Source organism: Indicator indicator, chromosome 1 (assembly GCF_027791375.1).
Source record: "Indicator indicator isolate 239-I01 chromosome 1, UM_Iind_1.1, whole genome shotgun sequence".
NCBI classification, from domain to species: Eukaryota; Metazoa; Chordata; class Aves; order Piciformes; family Indicatoridae; genus Indicator; species Indicator indicator.
This window is the reverse complement of record NC_072010.1, coordinates 95,830,762-95,856,660: the sequence shown is the minus strand read 5'-3', so window position 1 is coordinate 95,856,660 and position 25,899 is coordinate 95,830,762. Positions and strand designations below refer to the sequence as shown.

Sequence of the window (25,899 nt, the reverse complement as noted above, 5' to 3'; positions counted from 1 at the left end):
TTGATCTAGCAGCTTGCGCAGACGTAAAAGGAAACACAGAAGAGCTCAGAGAGATCTGGATTTAGGTTCTGATTCTGATTACAGAGTCCAGGAGATCACAATTAAGTGTAGAGAAGAGAAAGCTTATGAGAAAACTGCCAATACCTTTGGCTCAAACCCAGGAACAGCAGCTGCAGGAACTCTGCCAGCAGCTCTGGGAACTTGGCCAGGATCTGAGATAACAGCCATGGCTATGCAGGCAGGCACCATTAACGAGGCACAGTCTCTTCCTCCCTCTGCTGACAAGATGGAAGCAGCAGCAGCTGCAAGGTCCCAAGGAGCACCTGCTGACTATACACAGAATCTCTCTGTTCCTGCTGACTCTGCTGTCAATGAGAAAGCTAAACCAGTGAATTTGGTTGCTACTCTCACCAGAAAGCACGAAGGAGCCACAAAGGGAGGTGCAGATGCCGCAGGAGAGGATGCAGAAAGTGCAGAATGAGGTCAGGATCCTTCTGTTCAGGGTCCCTCTGTTAAGAAAGATCCTTCTGATGAGGAAGAGAAGGTTAGCCTTAAAAGTCTGGCAGACCTCTTGAGACCACACGCGGATGATGGAGATGTAGGACAGGATATGGGCCCTAGTAAATTAGCAGCTGCTGGAAGTGCCTCTGAAAGCCAGGAAATTGCACAGAGGACTGCAGCAAGAGTATGGGGACAGTGAGCTCAAGAAGATGATGATGATGATATACAGTCAGCTAATGCACCCAGATATTAGGCACGTGAGGAAAGATTACATCAGTGAAGACATTGAGCCAATCCTGATTTGGCTAGGCAGGTGTTTCGATACAGGAGCCACAGCCTTGGTGGTAGGTGACAAATGGGCCTCACAGTTGGGGACGTTCTCGAAATATACAGGCATAGACAGGCATCTAGGCACATGCCTTGGTAAAGTTTCTCTGTGGACATGCCTCCTACTGGCAGTCCTTATGCGGTACCCTATCAGAGATGATTTACCATGGAACCCTAGGCCTTGGAGCACAATAGATGAGGGAATCAAGCATCTGAGAGAGTTTGCTGTGTGAGAAGTAATGTATGGAGATCACAAGATGCTGAATCCTGATGAAATTCCTGTGGGAACAGGCCTTGCCAAAATGCTCATTAAGCTTGATCCTTGTTACAAATATAAGTGATTTGTGTTAAAGGGTGAGTTAGGAGTAAAGTTCAAGGAGCTTCTTTTGAAAGACATTATTTTGGCTAGCGTATTTTTAACACTCCTCCTAATTATGCTACCATTCTGGCAAGCAGAATTGTGGCAAGAAATTATAGTGGAGTGCCTCCTACTGTTGGCCATTCCACTGACCAAATGAGGCAATTGGAGGATAGTCTCCTACATACTTCTTTGGTTTCAGTCATTGAAACGTTGTCTGGAGAAATAAAGAACTGCACGAAAGAACTGAAGGAGGAACTTAAAACCTCCATATCCAACTTGATGAAGGGGGATGATGCCCATTCCTTTTCCTGCAGGTGGATACAAGTTTCAGCTGTCAGGAACAGATGTCCTCCAAGAAGGCCATTCCAGAATAGGTCAAACCAAAACAGACAAGAGACAATCACATGGGAGTATCTGGATAAATCTGTGATCAGTTTGGTGAGAACATGAACAGATGGGATGGTCAACCAACTTCTTATCTTTTCAGGAGGTTATGGGAGCTGCAAAGTGGCAGAGTCCAATCTGGCCTCTGTGAAAGCAGAATGGCATCTGACAGTTGATTTCCATGCCTCGAATGAAGTAACACCACCCATGAGTGCAGCTGTACCAGACATAATGGAACTCCAATATGAGCTGGAGTCCAAGGAGGCTAAATGGTATGCTACCATAGACATTGCTAATGCTTTCTTCTCTATTCCCATAGCAGAGGAATGCAGGTCTCAGCTTGCATTTACCTGGAGAGGCATACAATACACATTCAATTGTTTGCCCCAGGGGTGGATTCACAGTTCAACCATCTGTCATGCAGTGATCCATGATGCTTTGGAGAAAGGTGGAGCTCCAAAACACATTCAGTTCATCGATGACATCGTCATCACGGGGTAAAACTGCTGAAGAATTCTTCAAGAAAGGTAATAAAATCATTGACATTCTCTTGCAAGCTGGTTTTGCTATCCGGCGAGACAAGGTGAAAGGACCTGCCAGAGAAATCCAGTTCTTGGGAGTGCGGTGGCAAGATGGTCGCCATCACATTCCAATGGATGTGATAAACAGAGTCTCCACCATGGCAAATCCCATCAACAAGAAAGAAACTCTACGTTTCTTAGGCATAGTGGGATTTTGGAGATTGCACATTCCTGGATATAGTCAGATTGTGAAACCTCTATATGATGTGACTCGAAAGAGAAATAGTTTCCAGTGGGGTCCAGAGCAACAAGCAGCCTTTGACCAGATAAAGTGAGAAGTAGTCCAAGCAACGGGTCTGGGACCTGTCCGAACTGGTCCAGACATTAAGAACATTCTGTACAAGTGACAATGGTCCAACCTGGTGCTTACGGCAAAGAGCTCCAAGTGAGACATGAGGACGTCCTCTTGGTTTCTGGGGTCGTGTCTACAGAGGCTCAGAAGCAAAGAACACTGCAACAGAGAAAGAGATTTTAGCTGCTTATGAAGGAGTAAACGCTGCTTCTGAAGAGATCGGAACCGAGTCACAACTTCTTCTAGCTCCTAGATTGCCAGTTCTGAATTGGATGTTCAAAGGCAAAGGTTCTTCACCACATCATGCAACAGATGCTACCTGGTCTAAGTGGATGGCTCTGATAACACAGAGAGCTCAAATGGGAATTCTTGAAAGCCCTCGTCTGGTGGAAGTGATCACAAACTGGCCAGAAGGCACAAGCTGTGCAAAACTTCCAGATGAGAGAGTGACTTGTGCTGAGGAAGCTCCTCCTTACGGTGATCTGTCTGATGATGAAAAGAGATATGCTTTGTTCACAGACGGTTCCGGTTGTCTTTTTGGAAACAAGCAAAGGTGGAAGTCTGCAGTGTGGAGTCCAACACACAGAGTTGCAGAGGCAGGTGATGGAGAAGGAGAATCCAGTCCATTTGCAGAGGTAAAAGCTGTCCAGCTAGCTCTCAATGTAGCTGAACGTGAGAGATGACCAAAGCTTTATCTCTACACCAACTCATGGATGGTATCAAATGCCTTGTGGGGTTGGCTAAAAGACTGGAAAAAGCATGGATGGCAGAGAAAAGGAAAGCCTATCTGGGCTGCAGATCTGTGGCAAGACATTGCTGCTCGCATTGAGAGAATCCCAGTGCAAGTGAGACACAGTGATGCTCACATTCCTAAGAGCAAAGCTACTGAGGAACACCACCACAACCACTGGGCAGATCTAGCTGCAAGAGTTTCCCAAGTGGACACAAACTCTGATCTTGATGCTGATCTTGACTGGAAACACCGAGGTGAGTTGTTCTTAGCTCGGTGGGGCCATGACTCATCAGGACATCAAGGCAGAGATGCAACCTACCAATGGGCTCGTGACAGATCTATTGACATTTCCATGGATGCTTTCATGCAAGTCATACATGACTGTGACATTTATGTTGCTATTAAAGCAGGCAAGTGAATCAAGCCCTTATTGTGTGGTGACTGATGGTCCAAATACAAGTATGGTGAAGCATGGCAGATTGACATCACTCTACCTTGTTCTGGATCTGATAAGCAATATGTACTGACTATGGTAGAGGCAAGCACTGGATGGTTGGAAACTTATCCAGTTCCTCATGCAACTGCACGTAACACCATTCTTGGTCTGGAGAGACAAATCCTGTGGAGACATGGAACTGCAGAGAGAATCGAGTCAGACAACAGAACTCATTTCAAGAACAATCTTGTAAAAAACTGGGCCAAAGAGCACGGCATCGAGTGGATATTCCACATTCCCTACTATGCATCAGCTGCAGGAAAGATCGAACGCTACAACAGTGTGCTGAAAACCACTCTCAAAGCCATAGGGTGTGGGTCTTTGAAAAACTGGGAGAAACATTTAGCACAAGCAACCTGGTTGGTGAATAGTAGAGGTTCAGTGAATCGAGCTGGACCTGCCCAATCAGATTTGTTACAAAAGGAAGAAAGTGATAGAGTTCCTGTTAGCGGAGAAAATAATCTGTTAGGCAAAAGTGTTTGGGTATTTTCTCCCTCAGGAGAGGCCAAACCTGTTCAAGGGGTGGTTTCTGCTGAAGGTCCTGGTCACACCCATTGGGTGATGCAAGAGAATTATGAATTTCAGTGTATTCCACAAAGAAATCTAACTTTGGCTGAGAGAGTCTAAATTTAGAGTGTTGTGCAGATACGACATCGCGTCCAAGAGGAGAATCCACTACGAATCTACGGTGTACGAACCCTAAGAACCAAGTCATCTGAGGATCGCTGTTCCTTTCTTTGCTCCATCTGCGAGGAAACAAACTGTTTTCTGTTTTTCCTGTGATTCTAACCTTTTGAATCATCTACATCTGAGATAGATGGAAAGAACTATGAACTTTGTTCACTCATTGTTGCAGATATTGCCCTAGATTAGACGGATAGTAGTAGCAACCAATGGAATTGTTTAGAAGGAGTGGGTTGTGATGGTTTTAAGACTGTCTTTTTAATTTTTCGTCACAAAGTTCGAGCAGAGAAAGTGAAGGAATGTAAATAAGTCAGTATTGGGTGTAAGAAAGCAAAATAATGATTAGTCTAAACACTTCCATTGGAGAGGTAGAAATGTTTAAGAATCTCTACTCAAAACAAGGTTAGGTAGTTGGGCGGTCTGAGCTTGCTTGGCTTCTGTCTGCCTGCTTCTTCTTTTCTGGTTGAAGATAACATACTGGCCTTGACAAGCTGTTGGAGAATGGCTCAAATCTAAAGGACATGCATCTATGGAACAACTGTTTGAGCAAAATGTGTAGGCCACATTCCATCTTGTTGCTTAGTGCTGACAGATAGCTTTTAGACTGATGTGTTGCAGCTGTGTTATCGAACTACAGGATGTGCCAAGGTTACTATGTCCTTGTGGTTGTCCTTGCAGCTGTGTTTAACAGGATGAAAACAAGGAGCTAATGAGAGAGAAGTTTGTGGAACTGCACGTAGAATTAACTGTAAGTAGGCGTAACATTATAATCGAGCTTTTACCTTAAACCAATTAAATGATGACACTTGTGTATATTTAGCTAAAATGTACCAATAGAATTATGCCACTTGTGCATAATTAGCCAAAGATGCTATATAAGCTGTGCTTTTGAACAATAAAGTGGAGACTTGCTTATCAATCATATTGATTGTGCGGGTCTTCCCTCGCCGTCCTTGCTGTGGGCTCTCCCTGACAAGTTCCTGACAAGTGGCGCCCGAACAGGGACACAAAGGATTAACAGGATGTGAAGGAGCAACAAGGACAGGAGAGAACTGTTGGAGACCCCACGGCTGCTGAGGGATACGGCGGGCCTGGAGAGGTGTCGGCTAGGAGCGCAGCGGTCGACGGGCAAAGTACGACTTGACGCTGGTGTAAGAAGTTCGCACGCAAGGATTTGTAACAGGCCTGGGCAGGAATTCTACAGAAGTTCCGCTCGCCGTCTGGGTAAGGGCTGCAAGCTTGGTTTAAAGCTGCACTAGGAAATCTCCAGGCTATGGAGAGTGAAGTGGCCCTTAGTTTACTTAAAAGTTTCCTTGAGAAACGCAGAGTAGAGGATGTGGACTTAAAGAAACATGCTGAACATTTATTGCAGTTTGGTAGGGAGCATGGATTTTTTTGAAGTGTCAGAGGATGTGTTTAGTGTTGAAGTGTGCAGAGAAGTAGATAATATTTTGTGGGATAAGGTAATTGATGATGATAAAGTTGCTCGTAAGCTTATGAAGCCATGGAGAGCAGTTATGAATTGTTCGAGCCGATATCAGGCTGAGAAAAAGGTTGCAGCAGTAGCCACAACTGCCCTAGATGGGGTACAGCCCAAACCAGGAATGCATCAATTTGGCTATGATGATAATCCTAAACCGCCAATTGGGAAAACTATTGTGATATCTAATTCTGTCCAAAAAACCAAGGCTGTCTCCCCAGATTTTAGAAAAGTTGTTCTGACGCCATCTGATCCTCTCTTGGACACGGCACCATTTGCTCCTCCTCTGAAAAATGATTTAGCCTCTCAGCCATGCAGTGTACCATCCCCCCAGTCTCCTATCCCACTATTGTCCACAATAAAGGTGGAGGACGTACCGCTTTCTGATACAGATGAGGAGGAGCTGGAGAAAGAGCCTGCACAGTATCATAAGGAGGAGGCATTTGTGGCATGTAACTCCTCCGCAAAGGATTTAAAAACTAGTAACAGTAACATCATGCATGAAAAATCTCTACAGAAAAAGGAGGAGCACAGCAAGTCAGAGCAGAATGCTCCACCTGTAATGAGGATTGATTGGCTATCTATTCAAAAGGAAGCTCTGCATAACAAAGATTATGAGCTTTGTAATTCTCTTGAAGAGTTGCAAGCTTTCCCAGTTTCTTATATACAAAATGAAAGGGGTGATGTTCAAGCTTCTTATAACCCTATTGACTGGAAATTTTTGTCACAACTGTGAGCTACAGTAAAGGAATGTGGGTTGCAGGGTGAACCCGCTAAGCAAATGATAAACTACATATGGTCCTCAAGTATTTTGTTACCTGAAGACATTAAAGCCATTATGCGCATGATAACAACGCAGTCCAGCCTTATGCTGTGGCAAGCATATTGGCTCCAATTATGTGACAGATACGTTGCAAACAATCCAGCTCAGGCTATTACTGTAGAGCAGCTGATGGGTACAGGAAACTTTGCAACTATAGAAAGACAAGCTCAGATGGGTCCGGAAAGGTTGCAATCATCAATGCAACTTGCAAAGGAAGCCCTTGCAAGAGTTAAAGCAGCACCTCCAGTACCCTCGTATCTGTCAATTAAACAAGGAAGAGATGAACCTTTTGCAAGGTTCGTAGATAGGGTAACTGAGGCTATTAATCAGGCGAATGTTCATGATATTATGAAAGGGGGTCTGCTCCGTCAGTGTGTGTTGGAAAACTGTAATGGTCCAACTAAAAATATCCTTATGGATATTGATGCTTCAGTAGAAGAAATGCTAGATCGCATGTCCCGTATCCCTGTGGGATCACAGGCAATGATAGTAGAGACTTTAAAAGAAGTAGGGAAAGATATAGTACAAGCCCAAACCCAAGCCTCTGCAGCCCAAACCCAAGCCTTTGCAGCCCTCACACCGTTGATATCGGCAAGCCAAGGGAAACAACAACAGAGGAGCCTCAAATGTTTTAGATGTAGTGGAATGGGACATCTTTGCCGCCTTTGTCAAATCAAATCCGTGTGGTGTAGAAACTGTAACACAAGAAATCACGCAACTGAGGCATGCCACTACTTGGGAAACTTCACGCAGAGCGCGAAGGGCAGCGGCGTGAAGACCCCAACAGCAGCCCCTGTGTGGCAGTCACATGCCAGCTCCAACCAGCCTCCGTTCTCAAGCCAGCCACCCCAGGGAGCCTCGGGTTGGACCTGGCAGCAGCAATAGAAACAGTATTGATAGACTCTAAACCAGTGAAAATCCCCACGGGTGTAATGGGACCTGTAAAATATCAAGGACAGCCATGCAGAGCCTTGCTATTCGGACGTTCCTCCGCAGGACTAAAAGGACTATTTGTTTTACCTGAAGTTATTGATGCTGATTTCACTGGAGAGATTTGTGTAATTGCCATGACATTTTTTCCACCATTGGTAATTACTGAAGGCAGTCGCATCGCACAGCTGGTGCCATCCTTACGACTTACAGAGGCAGCCACGGCAATCTCCCAGATCACGAGAGGAACTGCAGGCTTTGGATCAACAGGAGGGATGGCACTATTATGTATGCCCATGGATCAACGCCCCAAAGCCACCATCATTTTGGATAATGGACATGAACAACATCAGTTGAATGCATTATTGGACACAGGAGCTGATATTACCATCATTTGCCATTCAGTCTGGCCTGACAACTGGCCAATTACTTCTATGTTAACAGGTGTGGAAGGCACAGCATCAGTCAGTAAAAGTCGAGACAAAATTTGAGTCATTATTGATGGCCGTGTCTGTGTATCCTTTTTGACCATAATGCAACTACCTTCTAAGGTGGAGGCATTGACTGGCCGAGACATTCTTACTCAAATTGGGGCACGACTTGTGACCGATAACTGTTTTTAACGGCGGTCACTACTTGGGCTTTCCCGATCCATTTAACTTGGCTGACTGATGAGCCAGTATGGGTCGAGCAGTGGCCGCTAAAGAGAGAAAGCCTGGAAGCAGCTCACCAATTAGTTTTTGAACTACTGCAACAAGGTCACATTAAGCCATCTGTCAGCCCATGGAATACTGCTATATTTGTTATCAAGAAAAAATCTGGCAAGTATCGGTTGCTTCACGATCTCAGGAAAGTCAATGATCAAATGGAAGCTATGGGAGCCTTACAACCTGGCATGCCCAATCCTGCAATGTTGCCAGCAGGATGGAACCTGCTTATCATAGACCTAAAGGACTGTTTCTTCACCATCAATATTCATTCTGCTGATACCAAGCGATTTGCTTTTACCTTGCCAGCCTTGAATAGGGAAGCGCCTGCCGCATGCTATGAGTGGGTTGTACTTCCCCAAGAAATGAAGAACAGCCCCACCTTGTGTCAGCTGTTTGTTGATGCAGCCCTGCAGCCAGTGCGACAAGCTTGGCCAGAAACACTAATTTATCACTATATGGATGACATCCTTATTGCACAAGAGCGACCATTTACGCAACAACAAGAACTGTTCCTAACAGAGCAACTGAGGAAAAGTTCTCTTGTGATAGCAGCAGAGAAAATACAGCGAACTGCACCTTGGAAGTACTTAGGATGGACAATATCAGACTGTTATACAACCACAAAAAAATCATTATTCAAAAGGAACTCTGTACCCTGCATGATGTTCAGAAATTTATGGGTGACATTCAGTGGCTTCGCGCTGTGATTGGCACTAGGAATTCACAACTGGAAATTTTATGACCTTTTTTGAAAGGCACTGATCCTGCCACGCCAGTTGTGCTGACGCAACAACAACAAAAAGCAGTCAGTGACATTGCAGAGTCTGTACTAAAACAATCAGTTTCACGGCGAATTCTTGATTTACCTATAGATCTGACTATTTTGGGTGACGGTTCATTTTTGTTTGGTGCACTTACACAATCTGTACAAGGACAAGGGGAATGTGATTGGGTTTTGGAATGGTTGTTTGGACCCCTGCAACCTCGTAACTCAATCCAAACAGAAGTAGAATCATTAGCCCTCTTAATTCAGAAGGGTCACAACCGAGTGTTGCAAGTGACAGGGCAGGAACCAAACATGATTTTTGTACCTATTAGACAGGATGATTTGAATTGATTTTTACAACACTCAGTAGAATTACAAAAAAGCCTTTTGGGGTTGAGTGCAAAAGTAGCTTTGTCGGCTGTACCTTTTCCCTTAAGATGGATAGCTAATCAGAAATGGATGTCTGTACCAAAGCGGAGTGAGGACCCATTGATAGATGCAATTACTGTTTTCACAGATGCAGGAAAGAAAAGTAGGAGAGCAGCAGTTACATGGCAAGACGATGGGCAATGGCAACATGTCCTTCTGGAGGCTGTTCCAGGAGACTCGTTACAAACACTGGAACTTGCCGAAGTGATTTATGCCTTTAAACGATGGCTACAGATTCCCCTTAATGTAGTTTCTGATTCTTTGTATGCAGTAGGAGTAGCACAAAGGACAGAGGAAGCCCTATTAAGAGATACTAACAATCGCAGACTAGGTGAGTTATTTTTACAACTACAGTTGGCCATTCGGCAGCGAGATGCTCCCTATGCAGTATTGCATGTTAGAAGTCATCAAGGCACCATGGGCTTGGGAGAAGGAAATAATAGAGCTGATAAACTGGTATCGCTGTCAGTACCAATGGATGCCTTCACTAAAGCCTGTGATGCACATGCTACCTTTCACCAGAATGATAGAGGTTTGCATCGTTCCTTTGGTATCACAATGGATGAGGCATGGGGACTTGTGAGAGCCTGCCTGCAGTGCAGTCATCATGCCGGTCCGGGTCTCGGCCTTGGGGTGAATCCCTGGGGTCTCGGCCTCAATGAGGTATGGCAGATGGATGTCATCCATGTGGCACGTTTTGGGAGGCTCAAGTATGTCCATGTCACCATTGATACCTTTAGCCATTTCATTTGGGCTTCAGCACAAGCTGGTAAAAGGGGAATTCATGTGAGCAGGCATTTAACACTCTGTTTTGCTGTCATGGGAGTCCCCAAGCAGGTAAAAACGGACAACGGCCTGGCATATGCCGGACACCGAGTTAACAGATTTCTGCAGCAATGGAGTGTGCAACATGTTACTGGCATCCCACATTTACCCACTGGTCAAGCTATTGTAGAGAGAGCAAATCAAACTTTAAAGAGTTATTTGGAGAAATTTGATTATGTGCAAGATTTACAGGAGAAGCTAGGGAGAGTTCTTTTTGTTTTGAATCATTTGTGTGTTTTTGGAGAGCAGAAAAGCCCTCCTGCCTATATTCATGGTTCTTTAGTACAGCAACAATCTTGTCCTCAAATGTTGGTATGTATTGGCAACCTGCAACTGGACTCTGGATGGGCCCTGCTCCAGTCAGATATCTAGGCAGAGGTCATATGTGTGTGTCTACTCCAACAGGTCCTTTGTGGGTTCCAAGCAAGTGGACGCGACCAGTACCTCCGACTGTTCCTGTGACACGAGAAAATGAGGATTCTCTTGTCTCTGATGATGCCCCTGATGGGTCTGGCGATCACATCGATCAACCCAAGAACTAATATGTGGGTCACTTGGGCCAACCAGACGGGCAATCTGGACTTTTGCTTAAGCTTGCAGTCTGCTGCAGAACCTTTTAAAACATGCTTGATTGGTGTACCTGATTTTGATGCTTATGCTTTTAGGAATTATAGTGTGTATGTTGATTGTGCAAAAGGTAATAGCACCTCAGATTGTGTTGCAGGACTTATTGTAGGCTTAAATGTTACTTTACCCTGGGACCCGCAAGAGCTGCAATTGTTAGGTTCTGTGCGGGTTGGCAATGCATCCCATAACTGGACCCATACATGTATTGTTTTTGGTGGAATGTACGAACACTGGACTGCCCACCCCTCTGGCAGCAGCCCTCTTGGATGGACGGTGGTTAGCCCTAAACAACAAGGGGAATATAGGGTTTATGGTGACTATTGTGGGTGGAATGATACAGATGAAGGACTAACTATTGCAGACAGCACAATATCTGTAGGGAGGAGGATGTTTGGTGCTTATGGGGCACCCATGCTACAGCCCCATACAGTCCAGTATGCGCAGGGACAGCCCCCAATCTGGTATTTTTCCAGAATCCTGTCTTATCTGTGGAATACTGAAACAGCCAAAGCTCTACCGCCAGGAATTTTTTTAATCTGTGGTGACAGAACATAGCAGGGAGTACCAAAAAACGTGTATGGTGGTCCGTGTTATCTGGGTAAACTTACCCTATTTGCCCCTCGATATCAAAATTGGCTTAACATTTCTGCTGTGTGAATGTTGTGAATAGTGTATATTTGTACATATTAATTGCATTTCATCATAGATTGTAGTTTTGCTTGTAAATACAGATTTCATTTGCTTCTAGACTGAGATAGCCTGGTTATTGTTGGTGTGGGACAGGGATTTCAGCTCTCACACTGTTACACCTGCTGAAAAGCAGCTTCATGAAGAAGGACCTTGGAGTCTTTGTGGACAATAAGTTATCCATGGGACAGCAATATACCCTTGTGGCAAAGAAGGCCAATGGTATCCTGGGATGCATTATGAAAAACGTCAAGAAGGTTGAGGGAGGTTCTTCTTCCCCTCTGCCCATGTAGAGTATTGTGTCTAGTTCTACGTTCATCAGTTCAAAAGGGACAGGAAAATACTAGAAAGTCCAACAGAGGGCCATGAGAAAGATTAAAAGACTGGAACATTTGTCTTATGAGGAAAGGCGGAGAGACCTGGGGGCTGTTTAGTCTAGAGAAGAGAAAGCTAAGAAGGGAACTTATTAATGTTTACATGTATCTGAAGGGTGGGTGTCAAAAAGGGACCACTCTCTTTTCAGTGGTGTCCTGAGATAGGACTAGGGGCAACAGACACAAACTGGAAGACAGGAAGTTCTACCTCAACATGAGGAAAAGCTTTACTGTGAGGTTGACAGAGCACTCAAACAGGCTGCCCAGAGGCTTTTTCTCTAGAGACTTTCAAAACCTTCCTGGATGTGTTCCTGGGTGACCTGCCCTAGGCAATCCTGCTTTGACAAGGGTCTTGGACTCAATCTCCAGAAGTCTCTTCAAGCCCCTACCACTCTATGATTCTAAAAGCAGAATGGGAGAATGTTGCTTCCCAGAGCACAGGTCAATTTAGGTCTTACAGAAGCATACTTCCAGGTAATATTTGCAATTCAGTCATTTCCATCAAAAACTAGGTAGTTAGATCTCACGGATCTGCAGACAGCACCAGCACACCTAATACTGCTCTGCCTTAAGATTCTAAGAAATTTAATTTCTACTTGGAAAAAAGTAACTATCAGGTACTGCACTAACATAGTCTGCAATCACTGCTTGCAGAAGTCATAAGCAACAATGACTTTCAGAGGGGAAGACAGCACTGGAAGAGTTCTGAAAAAACTGTATCTAAGGCATTTTTGAAACAGACTGAACAGCAAAGGCTTTGATCTTGTAACAGAAGAAAACATGAACAATTTTCTCTAAGATTATTTTAGACATTTTTTCCTAAATTAAGAAGAATAATAAGGAAGAGAAGAAGAAAGTAGATGACTTATGAAAGAGCTTCCAGCACTCTTCCAACCTCTAGGTTTTTCTTATTGACAACAATTTATTTCCTGACTACAGCATTTAGCATTTTGTTGTGACAGCTCTTGAAAAATCTGCTTTTTGTTTTATGGACAAGGAACTCTTTTGCCAAAGAATCAAATTCATTGCAGTTGCCCCCAAATTTATAGTCTAACCCCAAGACATCTGAACACCCAAAGTGCTCCTACAAATGATACAATTTCTCCAGATTAGGCCCTCAAATCTAAACTCAAATATGGAATGAAAAAAGTTTAAAAAAATAAAAAATAAATCAACAAGTATCCAAGTAAGTACTTTTTTTCTGAAAAACATTGTTGCTGAACAAATTTTCAGTATACTTGACTCCCAGATCATGAGTCATGTCATGATCTGGAAAGCAGCCAAACTGGAACTTGAATAAAACAAAACTAGCTATAGCAAATGATGAATAGATCCACTTTAATTTGCTTGGACAGATTTGAAGAGCAGAGTATCTTGGGGAAAAAAAAAAAAAGACTGGAAATGGATAGTGAACAAGTGTGAACATGTTTCTTCCTATCAGTGCATCTGCTCCATACTCTCATCAGATTAATAAAAGGAAGCTACCAAAATATTTGTATTTCCTGACGACCAATCTCCATTCAGTTAAAATTACTATACTCAGTTCCACCTGGGCCCTGTCATCTTAAACCAGTCTACAGCACTGCACACCCACATTTACATCCATTCATTTATAATTATGATCTCTCTACATTCATCATAAGTACTTTGCTATTACTGGCATCAGAACATTGCCTAACACTACTAGAGCATGCTGGCACCATTATTAAAACCTCCTTGATATTAACTGCAAAACAGATACTGCTTCATTTGTGATGAATAACAAAGCTAGTGTGAATAGGAAATGCAACAGCCATTACTATTAATAGTTCATCTTTTTACCAAGGAAACCTTATTTAAGTATGACAATACCGTCAGGCATATTTTTTCTCTCAAAGAACTAAGGCTTAATGTACATGACATTTTCAAAAGAGATTGAAGTAAGGTTTCCCAGGTAACTGCAACTATTATGCCCCAGGATTCCTTTATATCACATGCAAAACTACACCATTCAAGCAGAGTCAGAAGGAAAAATAAGCTGGCATTTTGGTATGAAGGAAAAACCTCAGAGAGTAAACCCAGCTCCAAAAGCCAACATAGACAACTATGACAGGAACTCAACAACCAATCCACTTCCAGATTATCAGGAAGTGACCACCCTACACACAAATACTTGAATTTCTACATTTCTCCTCCCAAGCTTTGATATTCAAAAGTATATAGAAGTGTGGTTTAAACTTTGTACATTTTTTCTAAAAGTCTAGGAGAAAAAAAAAAAAAAAAAAAAAAAAGAGGCCAACAAGTTTTGATGTAACTGCTACATATTCTCCAACACTGGAGCATTCTGTTTTAAAAAATGGTGGTCTTATGATTCCATTAAGAAGTCCCAAGTCAAATAGCTTCACACGCACACACAAAACAGTAAATCTCTTTGGTAATGTTTCACCAACACTTAAAGACAGCATATACCCTGTAAGTGTACAGAATAAAGCCTTGAATTCTAAGCAATTAGTGCTAATAGCTCAGAACAGTGGAAAGGATAAAGCAACCCAGTTTTCCTGAAAAAGTAAACTAGGAGAGGAAGACTAAGAGTATTTGCTTCTGATAACTAGATGAGGCAGAAGCAAGATACTTCCACAAAAAAAATCTTAACTAAGCACCACTAAGAAGTTTAACCAGATGGACAAATATACCTAATTCACTCTGTGGTGGGTTGAAAATTCTGCCCCCAACATTAAATTTCCCAGACCAACTCAGTTGGAAGCAAATGAAAGCTGTATTTACAGGCAAAACTACAATCTACAATGAAATGCAATGACTATGTACAAGAAATTTATCTTAACTACTTAACCTATTACATCACTGGACGCAGAAAAGTAAAACATTTTAGATAATTTACAATTATGTAATACCAAAGGCTGGTCTTCAAATACTGCAAAATCTTCCAAAAAGAAGTTGTAACCACTTGTTTCTTAAGATTATTCATTTTGCCAGTAAACCCTTATGACACAACATTGTAATACCAAACTTAAATATTTAACAAGGAGACAAAAAAAAAAAAAAAAAGACTGAGTTCTTGATTTTACATCCTCAGTTAGTAATTCTTGGTTTCACGTAGCTATGTCACCTAGTAAACCCATTTTTTTTAAAAGATCAGAGAATTTCAGAGACCCTTTTGCTATTATAAAGTAACACATACAGCCTGTACTGTAAAGGAAGTAATAAAATTTAAAAAATAAGTACTTACAAAGCAAGGCTACTCAATACATATTGTACATGTTCACATTCAGCTGGGAATGACACACAGGCAGACGTGAAACAACAGAGTGCTGTCTGAAGCACCTGAAGCTGAGGCAAAGGAACCTGCCACCTTCCAGCATAGTCTTCAACAACCTAACAATGAAAACATTGAAATATATATTACAATGGAAAACATTAACTTTAGTCAGAAACAGTAACTAGTTAATACTTTACCCTCTTTATCCCTCAGAAGTAAGATTTGGTGAACAACCTATTTTGTATTATCGAACTGAAAAAATAAATAGAAACCTTGACCTACATTAAGAAAGATATACCACCAAATACTCTTTTCAGAGGGTAAGGCAGGAAAAGCTTTCTTATATAGTATCACAGAAGACATTATCTTCTACATTTAAACAGAAGTTTTCATTTTGCAAGAGGATACAAATTAAGGTCTATAACAATATCCAGACATTCCATTCTAAAACTTTTGAAGAAGGAAGAAAGTATCCTGCACTCTTCTAACCTCTACGTCAAAAGGTACGAACATACCAGTAACACTTTGTTATCTCATCAAATAAGTAAATTTGGCCTTTTTTTATGAAACTCAGGTTAGTTATGCCCTGTTCTACAGTTATAGAACTGCATTGCTACTTATAGAGAAACATGAGGTTGAAATATAAGTGTTTTAATGGAAAAAATGAAGAAAAATCCTTGCTTGGTCAATTCAATCTTATTGTATTAATAAAAACAGATTCCTGCCACTACCTACGCCCTCATTGGGAGGCTCAATAATCCAGCACCATCTAGGTATCTCTACACTGAAACCCTCTGAAAGGCCCAGTTCATTCAGAGCAGTCTACATATAACACACACAATAAAGTCCTACCTGAGGCACAGCAATAAAACTGATGTCTGTAAGGCACCTACCAGTTCTGTGACAGACTATTCATTATGCTGCAATCCCTCAGCAAATAGAAGACAGAGTTTTGGGTCATCTCTTCTCCTTTAATCAACAGCCAGACTCATGCAGTATTGTAAGCAGACTGAAAAATCGTATTTCTTCCACACACTAACACATAGCTTTTCTCATTGCACTACAGACTCCCTTTGCTCACTTACTGTTCCCTTAGTTTTTCCATCACAACATCACAGCTTCAATAAGCAGAAGGGTGGACTAGCTGCATTTCAGAGCCTAGGGCACTTTTCCAGGTAAAGAAGCCTAACTGAGATCTACATACCGAGAAAGCAAGAGGCAGGCAGGGAAGCACAGTATCATCAGCTGTGTTGTAAGGAGAAAGGTAAAGCACTCCACAGTATAGGGAAGAGACAAATAAGTGACTCCAAAAAAGCTATTAAGTGCCCATCCTAATTATATCTGGCCACCTGTCTCAAGAGCCTTGCCATGGATGAAATAATTTAAAAAAAAAAAAAACAAAACCAAAAAACCCCAAATCATATATATCCCACTTCAGAATTTCTTTTGGCCTTAAAAGTCTGAATTCCACTTACTCCCCATGAACTAAATAAAGGGCTTACAAGTCAGGTTAAGAGGCCCGCATCTGTAGTTCCAAAGTTGATGCCTGTGTTTATTATCACCTGCCATCATGCCAGCTTCAAAGTGAAAGAACAGGCAGGAGCAAAGTATCATAGGGCATAAAATTCAGATTGTAACACAAGAAGCTTCCTGTTCCGGTTGCTGCTTCCAATTTCCACTTTTGAGGTGTTGGGCTTTTCTGCTGTGGTGGCTCCTGCACACTTTGGTGGAGGGAACAGTTTTCTCACTGACTTCTGCTGCTGCTTTTGCTAACATAATCATCTAGCATGTGATCTCATTATAAATCCTTATCTCAACCCAGTAGGTTTTTTGCTATTGTTTTGTGGATTTTTTCTTTTGTGTGTTTGGGGTTTTTTGTTTGTTTGTTTTTAACTTTCCCATTTGTGAGGAGAAGGAGGCAGGGCTTGTGAAAGCAGGCTGTGTTAACCCAGGACAACACTGTAGTTTCTGGAAGGTCCTACTGCCCACACTTTAAAAAGACCTATACAGTCCTACTAATTGCCCTGGCTACACCTACGGCACCCATCTGAACCCAAAGCAAGCCAGTTCAGGAGCTAATTGGCAGAAAACAGCCATCTCCCTGCAAAAAAGCCATCAGTCACCACACCATTTCTCTGTGGCCTGTCAACCTGCCACAGAAATACCAGAGGAACAACATCCCCTTATTTAGGTAATTCGTCTGCAACTAAAAGGTATCCACAAAACTTTCACAGCAGCAGCACTGGTCAGGAAGAAAATTGGTTATTTTTTTTTTCTTTTAGTATGGATACTTGAAACCACACGTTCATCAGTCCCAGGGGTAAAAATTGGTAAATTCTCTGTGGACTTGCAACAATCACCAATGAAAGAAGAGGCAGGGAAGGTAAAGAAAAAAAAAAAAAAAATCAACTAAGTACTAAAATTCCAAATCACACTCCGCGTGCATGCTATGTAGAAAGCAAGGGGGAAATAATGCAGTTTTGGTTTACAAATCTATGTATACTTCAATGGCTGTTTTTAAGTAAACTCATGGAATGGCTTTTCCTGTAATAGAAACAAACACTTTCTAAATTCATGCCATGCTGTGAAACCTGACTGTAAATGAGAACATAGATAAATATTTATACCAAAAAAAAAACCCCAAACTAAACCACACTTGACCACTTCTGACATTTATTTTAAGGAATGCAAAAGTCAAAGGGCATGCATATGTTCATTGCCATATTGTTGTGTCATGAGAGAACACTTCAGAAAATCTGCTTAAGTACTACAAGCTTTATATAAAGCTTTTTAGTACATTTTTAAGAAGCACACTAATATAATGAAGTCAGACAAATAAGAAGCACATAATATTGTCAAAACAAAGTGGCCTGTTCTTTATCCAATACACAGTGCACAAAATCAAAAAGGAGATGACATTTTTACATGACTTCCTGCAAAAATTCCCTACAAGAACTCTGTTAGGGCGCAATTTTTATGTACTTAAAGACTCCCCATATATCATTTCCTAGTTAATCTTTACTTTTTACATTTCTACGAACTATGAAGGAGCTTCTGCCTTCCATTTTTCTTTCAGTGTAGATACAAATACTGGCAGGGAGCCTGAAGCATCTTTCTGACCTCCTACCTCCCCCCACGTTAAATTCCACCTTTATCCCACTCCAGTAGACTACTTCCCCTTCTTTAGTATGTTTGGCTAACTCAGAGGAAAATCCATGATGATTGAGATGTGTCCTGTGAAGTATGAAAACCAAGATCAGCCTTAACAGTGCCCTGTAGGAAGTTTCTAAGCACACAGCAAAAGCAGCTAAACTGTAAAATAACAAGTTAGTAATTAAAGACCTGAACCAATGTAAAAAAAGTTTTTCCTGGAACATTATGTTTTAACTTTAAGCATACACATATATTTTAAGTGATTTAACATCATATATGTATGTAAAGTGATCTGACTGTATTCCAAGCACATGAAGGAGAAATAATATTGCAAATAACTACACTTGCAAATAAGTAGGACACAAGAAAAAAGATGTTTTATGAAATGCTATGCCTGAAGTTGGTACAGCTTCTTCTGTCCCTTCCCACAATAATGAAATAAAAAAATAAATCTACCATTTAAAAAGTTTTGTCATTACTAGGATTTCAAATAATTAATTCCCATAATATTTTGTGATATTTTGCAGTAAAGGAAGTCAACACAGCAGTAAAACCACAACAGTTCTGCAAGTACTTCTGTTTTCAGAAAAAGAAAGCTAGAAGGCACATATAGTGGTTGTCATTTGCTATATTGAGCAAATATAGCTTTTGTCACAGAATAGAATGAACTAAAAAGAATCTTAAATGCTCAGCAGAAAAGGGGCATGCTTAAAAAGGCTTGCTAAAAATTAAACCCCATAATTAAAAGCAACATCTACCATAGTTGCCTGTTCACCAAAAATACCAGAGCATAAGAAAACTTGAGTAACACTGAATTTGCTCTACCAGGAAATATAGAAAAAATAATCACATCGTTTTTACTGTCTTTTTAGGCTATTTACTGAATTTTGTTGTTTCCTCATTAAAAAAAAATCCATTATCCAAATTGAGAGTACAAAAGGCATTTGGCATTTAAAATTTTAAGATAAGATAAAACATTACTTAACGGGTACAAGTTTAAAATAGTTTTATATGGAAAATAATTTTTAAAAAAGGATATTACCAATGGCTTTACTGCAATTCCCAGATTAACCAACCAATCACACTTCTGGCAAAAGAAAAAACAGCATGACACATCTTATGAGACAGGTTATCTGCCAATGCTCTACCTTTAATGCTTCCCCCCCATCCCTTAAACACCAGAATCTCATCCATTTCCTCAGCCCGATCAAGGTAAGAGAATACTATTTAAGACTAGGTTGCATATACCCATCACACTTAGGTGACCAAATATCCAGTTTCCACACATATGTAGTCTGTCACTTGCACGACAGTGAAAACTTTGTATTAATCCTAGAAAAGCAGTTTTGGCTACTTGTAGCAATGTAGTAAACAGATAAATGTTTAAGATTGTATGACTGAAAGTTAAGTATTTATAAATATTTAGCTTTCCATTATTTGTCATATTGTTCATATTTAAAAGAAGTTATATTTCCCTTTATGTTTTGATTAGCCTCCCCCCCAAAGGGAGTCAACCAATTTAAATAATTTTTATTACACATGGAAAAGAAATCTGTTTTGTGAACATACATGAATGCATACGCCCAGATCAGTAGTGATATTAGTAAAACGCAACTCAAGATGTCTTTTGAATAAAAAGTACAATTACTTCTTTCCCTCATCTGAGCTGCTACTCAAAAGAACTTAAGTTTTTTGATTTTTGCATTACCTACTGCAGAAAGCATGTCTTTTCTAACCTGAAAAGGCCATATTGCAAGGCTATCACACAGACTATGCTAGAGATACATCATTCAACGGAAAGCCTTCTTTTTTAGACACAAAAATCTGCAACTCCTTTATAAGATAAGATAGTATTTATGCATTTTTCCAAGCAAAAGGCAAAAGCTTAGTTTCATAAAAAAGCTAAAATTTGAGATAAGGACTTAAAGACTGGAAAGGTAACGATACCAAAATGATTTCAATAAGTATGAAACAGGAAAGCTTCAAAAAGATGTGGAAAAAGAAAATGTATACAATGTATGCTACACATGGGCAGTTTCCTTTTTTTAAACATTAACTTCTTAATCCCGCTTTTAAAACAGGGAGATAATTTATCCTGGCAAAGCTAAGAGAACAGGCACAAAACCCGAGAAGCCAGCACAAAGAGAGGAGGAGAAAAACTTTTATAATGTTAATGACAAGACAAGAACACTGAATACCTTCAGCCTATGTATGCATCTGCAAATAAAGAGGTCGCAAATTAACTACTACTGTGAATTCTCCGAAGAAGCTGACTGAAAGCAGCCAAACATGCTAGCTGTAGTCTTGCATGATCATGGCTTACAAGGTGTGGAAGGAAAGAATGCCACCACCTAACCCAGGACATCCTTCTTTGCAGATAAACAACAATCCTCAACAGAACTGAATGCCCATACTTCGCATTCGGCTTGTGAATAAACAACGTGGTGCCTGCCACAGGTATTTTGAAGGATATCCTTTTAAACCTGAACTTCACTTGAATCTCAAGCAGCACAACACTGAACTTCTAAGTGGCAAATTGAATATGCTTGGTTCCAGCCACACATGGAAAAACAGAAAACACAAAGATAGATTATTTTTTAAATTTAAACTGATTTAAGTAGTTTCGGTATTCTTTGATATACCAAAGTATATCAAGTAAATTTAGTTACTGGTTTGTCCTTTACAAACTTTCACATAGCTAGCAACATCACACATTAAAAACGACCTGAAGACCATCAGTTTAAAAAGCTTTCAACAGTGACTTTCAACAGTGCTATCAATTTATTCAGGAAGATACAAGTAACCCCTAGAATAGTCTAAAACATTATCAGAAAAAAAAAAATAGGTGTTTAAAAAGTACACATTCTACCTTTGCAGCAAAAAACTTCAAACAGTGGAAAGCAATCTCTTCCATTTGTTTTGAAGTACTTTCAAATTTAAGCACATGATAATAGCATGAAAATGTATTCATCTCAAAGAAGTATAAGCATTCAAAGTCACATTTGCTGCCTTCACCCCCACAAACTAAGATAGACAGCAGCTGAGTCATATACCCCTGTATATTTTTATCTACTAAAATAAATAGAGAAAACACTACCTTCTCCACTGCATTACTATTTTTTCCTTCTTAGCTTTCGAGTTAATAAGCCTAATAATTATTTTCCAGCAGTGACTCAAGATAATACCAATTAATGTAAGCAAACTAGGTAACCTATTTCTGGAAGTCAGATCATACTGGAGGGCAGTAAGCTGATGCCACAGTAAGAGCAGATCAAGTAGTGTTTACTTCCCACAGTATTGCTACATTGTATGAGACTCACCTTGTGTTTATCCCAGTCAGTGCCAAGCACCATACAATAGGCAGTTACAGCCATGTGGACACTTACACAAATGATAGCCTGTAATGTTACGAGAAAAGATTCTGAAGAGAAAAATGCAGTTTCAAGCTCGCTGATGAAACTACACCTACTTCAAGTGCAACAAAGTAAGCTATATCCATTTTCCAGCTCACTGTTAAGATCTGTTTTCAAACCAAGTACATTTAGAAATTCATCCTTCTAATTATAAAAGTACCTCCATTCCCATACCAAAAAGTAACCATTTTCTCTGCTCTTCATTGTTTGCATTTCATTCACACAGGAACTTTTCTATGACTCTGGTCCCTGGGAAATCTCATTAATGTATTTCAAACTCTGCATAAAACATAACAAGTTGAAACTTTTCCCAGTGTTCAGTGAGGAGCTTTTTCCTAGATATCACCTTTCAATCTTCTTTAAACCTACAAACCAGTTACAGACACCTTCTTCTTCTGCTTGCCAAAGTTGGAAATAGTAGACTAGCTTTTCACCGAGGTCTAAGTCGTTTCACTAAGCAGCAAACTTCATAAAAAAAAAAAATACCAGATCAACAATTTTATGAAGTTACATGGAAACAGCGTGAAACGCATAAGCTGGGGACTTATCTTCCAACTGTTGCTTTTCATTCCTAACCACAGAATTCTTTTTGTTTTCCCCGTGTCAATCTCATAACAATCTATGAAAACGTTTTATTCCACTTTGCCTTGGAAGATTCAGACTGTGATGACTCCATATGACCATGCACACCTACAATATGAAAACAAATCCCAGAAACTACACAGGAGTTTAGAGACTTCACATTATGACTTCATCTTGTAGCATTAAATTGTGATTACACATTTCTTGAAGGAAAATACTGTGATAATCCAGTCACCTTTTGCAAATGTTATTGGAAAAATGGAAGTTCAGTTCAGTACTTAATCTGGCTGTTTACAGCAATATTTTACTTTTCTAACATATTTCAAAGATGAAAGATGTGCATGCCAAGGTCTAAGCCACTCACTCATCAGTGAAGAGGTCTTTGCTTCTATTTACAGAAAATGGCTCTTAGATTGAAAAGGCTTGCTTAATTCTTCTGTGGCTGTTACCGACAGAGTGGATGCGTGCATACTTCACACCATAGCATAACTATAAGCAATCTAAAGAATATTATTTTCAGCTGACAACAAGCTTCATTACTATGGCTTAAGCACAGCCATATATCTTAATAGATAGTTATTCTGAAAATAAAAATGCTTTGTTTAGGTAGTTCAAACTTACGGTTTTATGCTAAGTATTGATAAGTATTTCTACAACTGCTGTTCAACAGCAGCAGGAACACAGGAGGCAAACTAGAACATTTGGAAGTACCAAATAACCACTAAGACAAGCTGAACTGTGTTTATCAGTGAAGAGTGGAGTAAGTTGGAGAGGTCTGATCTGCACAACAGCCAAATATTATCTTCAGCAGATCTGGATAGAAAAGTACAAACCTCTGACAAAAACCACAGCTAAAGGGGAAACGTACTAAAAAATTATGTATCTAGGGACAACATGAAAAAAAAAAGCAGCTGAATCTAGTAAATTGATGCATCATTTAAGTGAGAAATTTTACCATGTTATAAGAAGTGACCTAAACTTCATGATACTTTCTGAAGGATAAATATGCTTCACCACTTATTAAATAAACGGAGGGCCTTTTAGCCCTCTATATGTACACATACACACAGATCAATGTAATTACATCACTGTCATTCTAATGAGGGGGGGTTGGACCCGATGATCTCTTGAGGTCCCTTCCGGCCTCTGATACACTGTGACACTGTAATATGGAGCACACACATCCACTATCGAACACATATCAGGCAAGATTTTGTACCAGTACACTGCATCAATTAAGATCCTACATTTATACAGTTAAATCAGTAGAAGAATCCACTACTAAAAAAATATGCCTAAATAAAAAAAGGAAGATTGTATTACGAGAGAGCACGATTGCTGATCACACTAGACCAAATTTAAACCAAAAACAGAATCCCTAGAGACAAAGTGTTAATATGTAACTCATACTTCAGCCTTAAATAATCAGGGTTATTCAGAAAGTTCAAAAGAAACAGAGCCTTTCATATACTCAGAACACTGGATGCCCATGTGTAGAGTTGTTAAACTCAAAGCAAACCAAAGCAGGGGACAGGGTTTTGCAATCTTTCTGCACAAAAGAAGTTACAGGGAAGTCAAAGTCAAGTCATTCAGATATTCTACCAGTAATAACTATAATACAACTATTTTACAGGCAAATTCCTTCCCTGTTCTTATCCTCTTCTACTAACTCCTAGTTGAGAAAAAGTATTGGCATTAGTATATGAAGCTACCACTCTGCCCACACTTCCTTCTAATATAATAAATTCAACACAAGGTATGGATAGTTAGAAAAACATAAGATAAAACTCTGTGCTCAGCAGAAGCAAATGTCTTTCCAACCTTCTAACTTAATCAAATATAGTTGTAAATTCTCACCATTGTTGTTTGCACTACACTTCTTTTATTGGCTCACAATTTTTTTTTATACAGTTTAAAAAAACCACTAAAGAGAGGAAAATACGAAAAAGACTGATAAACCCAAAAAGCAGCCTGCGTACTTACTGAGCAGTATGTTACCCGAGATTTCAAACAGATGTTTCATTGTTTTATTGAATATTAAAATGAGAACAAAATAAGAACACGGGAATACATGCATTTAAATGGAAGCAGAGAAGAACTCGACAGCATGAATTTATCCCATAAGAAAACAACTTCTGAACTCTGTTTCGAAAACATCAAGTAGCGCGGGATGAAATCTAACCAGCATACCCAATGTTTAATCAACACCTGCTGATGAAAGCAACAAGGAAAACAACCTCTTGTTGTCTGTTATTTTGCAAGACATACATAAAAAGATTACAAAAAGCACAAGAATTCTAGGCCCGCATAAAGAAATACTGCTTTTCAAGTAATAATAAATACATCTATGTATGCAAAAACATACAATATAAATACATACGTATATACACAGACACACCCCGGCCTAATTTCACCACCACTACGGGAACTGGTTTCCGAGGCCCTCCCTCCACCACCTGCCCAACTCCCCAGGTCAGGTGAACCCAGAGGGAATTGTTTTTCCGCACCACCACCACCGCACGTGTTTCGATTCGCCGGGCCCAACAAGCGCAAAGACTCTCAACAGCGGCCGGGCCTCGCCACCCTCAGACGCTCCCACCCCGCCGAGCTGGGAACTGCCTTCTCTCTCGTCTCGTCTCCTCCCCTTCCCCCATGCCAGTCCCAGCCGGCCCTGCGCCTGCTTCGGCATCCCCCCGGACCGGCAGAATTTAAGAGCCAGCATGCCGGCCGCCCCCCGTGGACTGACAGGCGTCTCCTCCGCTCCCTTTCTCCGCTTCAAGGCCGGGTCGAATCAGGCCCTCTGCCCCGCTAATGCCCTAGCCCTGCCCCTATATTGACCCTAGGCCACCGGGAAGCAGCCACAGCACCATGCTGCCCCCGCAACCCTAAGATAATAGGGAGTACCCCAACCCCAGCTGCACCCCACGTCCACCTGAGTGGGGGAGGGGCAAGAAGCGGGCTAGGGAGGAGGCGCGGGACGGCACTCACCTGGCAGAAGCGGCGGCAGTAATACTGGCTGTTAAGAAGGGCCGGTAGACCGGCGGGAGGTCCCGGCGTTACTAGCGCCTCCAGCTCTTCACTGAGCCTCTCTGACTCCTGATCACTCTCGTCTTCCGCCATGCTGCTCCAGCCGCCCTGCGCGTACCGAACACCCCCGTACCTCCACCCCGCCACACCGGAAGAGACGCCTCACCCCGCTCACCTCATGTCCGGCCACACCCACCCGCAGCGATCCTATTGGGCCAGCCACCGTGCCGATCAACGGCCGATGACAAGGGGAGTTACTGATAACCTCTGACCTCTCTCTCTCCCCTTCCACCCGGCTCCGCCGAAGCGTCCTTCGATTGGAGCAAAAGACTTTTCGTTACTTTATCTCCTTCTACCATTGGCTTCTTATCCTGTCTGTTACACCTCCCTCTGCTGCTTCCTGCCGCCTCCGATTGGTCAAAGCCCCGTTCCGCTGGAAGCCACTGTCGCCCTTGCTT

At 41.2% G+C, this 25,899-nt stretch overlaps 1 protein-coding gene across 1 annotated transcript in view; it reads right to left on the bottom strand.

Annotated features, from left to right (window-relative positions):
- ZNF654 (zinc finger protein 654) overlaps positions 1–25,553 on the bottom strand; it is a 48,079-nt gene extending 22,526 nt beyond the window's left edge. The window contains exons 1-2 of the mRNA XM_054383887.1: positions 25,403–25,553; positions 15,237–15,382 (exon numbers count right to left, since the gene is read on the bottom strand). Coding sequence (XP_054239862.1) covers positions 15,237–15,382; positions 25,403–25,534 — 278 coding nt within the window. The 5' untranslated portion in view covers positions 25,535–25,553. The remainder of the gene's footprint in view (positions 1–15,236; positions 15,383–25,402) is intronic.
- Between the last annotated feature and the right edge of the window lie 346 nt (positions 25,554–25,899).